The 3,220-nt window shown below is 27.2% G+C and overlaps 1 protein-coding gene across 1 annotated transcript; it reads left to right on the top strand.

Moving 5' to 3' along the window:
• Window positions 1-328: 328 nt before the first annotated feature.
• Window positions 329-1,086, top strand: LOC119677514. The gene is made up of 2 exons (XM_038088891.1): window positions 329-908; window positions 964-1,086. The coding sequence occupies exon 1, from the start codon at window positions 429-431 to the stop codon at window positions 897-899; it is 471 nt and encodes a 156-aa protein (XP_037944819.1). The 5' UTR covers window positions 329-428; the 3' UTR covers window positions 900-908; window positions 964-1,086.
• Window positions 1,087-3,220: the final 2,134 nt, after the last annotated feature.

Raw genomic sequence — 3,220 nt, 5'->3', positions numbered from 1 at the left:
AAGTTTACCCTAAAGTTAAGAACTGTTTTATATGATTTGATACGATGTACGTATTTATAAAAAATGTAAAAAGATCTCTACTAAACTACTACAAAAATGATAGATTACTCTAATAAAGTTCGATTGTGCAACAAAATTTGACAGATCGAAAGAAAATCTAGATTGAATCCAGATTCACAAATCGAAAACTTCATAAGATATTATTTTAGTACACATTACCTGTTCTTTACATATAAACTAAGTAGCCAACATTTTGGCAATTTATTTAAAATTAATATATTTTTAAACTTATTTAATTTAATTACTAAAAAAAAATTGTCTAATTATATCCAAATTAAACCAAAAAAAATTTAATAATAAATTAGCAGGTTTTTTTTACCAAAAATACTTGTCTTTTGGTAGCATTTTTTCCGAAAAGTTCTCACAAAATGCCATGCATATTAAAAACAACACAACTCAATTTAGCTCCACGTGAGGCGAATTTAATTGGCGGAGCTTACTGTCATCACGCTCTTGAAAGGCCTGAACCATTTTCTGCTACGACATTTTTTCCAACTTATAGGAAAGTACCATTAACCCTGAAACCTTATGCACGTCATGATCAACCGCCCCCGGAAACTGAGCGCAGTAAATTTCATACGGAAGAACTTGTACGAATTTCGGAATTTGACTTTCGGGACTACTATACACGTACTCTAGTGGAGAGTCAAGAACTAGGTTGGATACGTAACTCAAAAGTAGTTTTAGTCGATAAACCATTACCGAGAGTCTTTATTACTTCAGAAATTACGCGAAGGGTTATTTCATTAAGTCCATTCTTATCTCATGAGATTATTTTAGATGACCCATATTGTATTTGTACTCCTCATGGACCGAAGGATCACTGGAAAATTGTTTGAGTGCACAAGGTAAGATTAAAAAATAAAATATATTTACTTTACATTAACTTTGTTAATATTATAGCATTTAAGTGGCAAAACGATTGGGTAATAAAATATGAAGTTGCCCTTATGGGTAATATGTGCTGAGACATATTTTTGTAATACTTTTTCTAATATATTTTATAAATGATTTTGTAAAAGAAATAGGTAAATAAGTAAAGAAATATTTTGCATAATAAAACAAGTACTTAAAAAATGTATTAATTTCTTTATTTAAAGGTGATGTAGACATTTGCCGTTTTAAAATGTATTGCAAATAATAAAGAACAAAAAAGTGAAATGAGGAAAATTTTAAAGATAATCCCATCAATTTCTGTAATTTAATTTTGAAAAATCGAAATTGTAACAAATTTATTATCAAACAGATAAAACCAGTCTGAGTGTGTTACAGTCTCATTTATCTAATTTCAAACACTCAACTCTCGATGACAAGATATGAGTTTAATTAAAGACACAATTGCCTTAAATAATTCTTAAATGTTATGTCGGCTTAATAGGAAACCGAGTCCATCCTAATAACGTTGCTACTAATATTTAAATATATTGATAAATGATTCGGTCACATATAGCTGACAAATCCTTCAGCGATTTTTATAAATTTTATGGACATTTTATGAACAGTTGAAAAAAACTAACAGATCAATTATTTTGTTCACTTTTGTTTGCTAGTAGATACATCATCCTGTTGAGACAACTTCAAGCAAAGAAGTGTAGATAACTTTATATAATGCCCGATATATAATAATAATAAGTCATTTGATTCCTTATTTAGAATAAAGTCTTTACAAGATCTTCATAATGCTTACTATGATAGACTATATGTAGCAAAAATCGACAAAATATATATTATATTGCAATTTAATATATATCTATTGCAATTTCATATGCTTGGTACACATATATATATCATATATCAAATACATATTTTAATGTCCTTTAATGGAGATTGATTTTCTTTGCTCATACAAAGTTTGTCATCTTGCTTGGATGAATCAAATGATGTGCTTTAAATTCGTTTTATGCTTACAAATGTTTGCTTTATTGAGAATTTATTCAAAAAACAAAGCATATATTAACTTCCTATGTTTAAATAACCGTTTTAAGATTCTTTGATTATTTAGAAACCTATTAGTGTTCCAAATAAGGTGATAAGATGTTCAATCATTGTGTTCCATCATGACAATGCCCGACTGCATGCATCTTTGATGACTCGAAACCAATTTACTGAACTTGGTAGGGAAGCTTTGATGCATCTATTCATATAGCTCGGACCTTGCTCCGTCTTACAACTGTTTGTTTCGGTGTCTGCAAAATTTTTCTAATGACAAAAAATTGACCAGCTAAACAGCGGCTGATAATCACTTGGCCAAGTTATTTCCCCGATCAACTTTTTCCACACTAAAGCAATTAAGAAGCCACCCGAAAAATAGCAAAAGGTCACGGAAAATAAGGGCTCAATATATGTTAACATAATTAAAACTAATTTTCAATAAAGAAAATTTTTATTCAAAAAAATATAAAAATTTATTTTTTATATTAGCTAATATTATCGAAAATAATTAATCATGCAGCTTTAGATTTTTAGTAACTTCTTCTAGTCGCTCAACTAGTACTAATTGTAGACTTATGTATTCTGAAATCGTATGTCGACGTTCTTTATGTATTGTTTCAGGTTATGGCATCCAATAGTTTGTTGAGAATTTTCAACAGTTTATACCTATCTTGTAGTTTTTTTCATTCAAAAGAGCACATTTTTTTGACCAGATTTTATTTCCATTTTTTGCAAAGGCCTTTCTCTTATCATTTCACAAACCGAATATATTCGCTATAAATATTATTATGAAAATAATAAATATTTTCCAACTTATATTTCCACTCTGTGAAAAGTGCTTTTTGATAAATTAATTGATTATAATAAATATATAGATGATTTCACGATGATTAACAATATACTTGTTTACAAAAAGAATATAATAATTTTACCGAATACTCATATATATTCAAAATTAATATTTTTATATCTAAAATAATAGTACAAATTAATTTAATTTTAATAAGCTGATAACTGAAATCAATGGGTCGTGAATAATAAAATGGTGAAATAGTAAAATGGTGTCTACTTAATTATTTATTTATTGCATTCATATCACTGATTTAAAATTTGTCGGAGTATTATTTGGATAATAAAATTTTTAATTTTAATTTTAAAAATGAAATTATATTTTATACAATTATAATATTAATTTTGTGGAATTTTGAATAAGTAATTAAATTATTTA

Source organism: Teleopsis dalmanni, chromosome 2, assembly GCF_002237135.1.
Source record: "Teleopsis dalmanni isolate 2A chromosome 2, ASM223713v2, whole genome shotgun sequence".
In the NCBI taxonomy this organism is placed as follows: Eukaryota; Metazoa; Arthropoda; class Insecta; order Diptera; family Diopsidae; genus Teleopsis; species Teleopsis dalmanni.
The sequence above is the reverse complement of the archived record's forward strand: the minus strand, read 5'-3'. Positions and strand labels throughout refer to the sequence as shown.

Excerpts from the sequence above, each read along its gene's own strand:
- LOC119677514 (XM_038088891.1), top strand. The coding sequence starts at position 429 with ATGCCATGCATATTAAAAACAACACAACTCAATTTAGCTCCACGTGAG.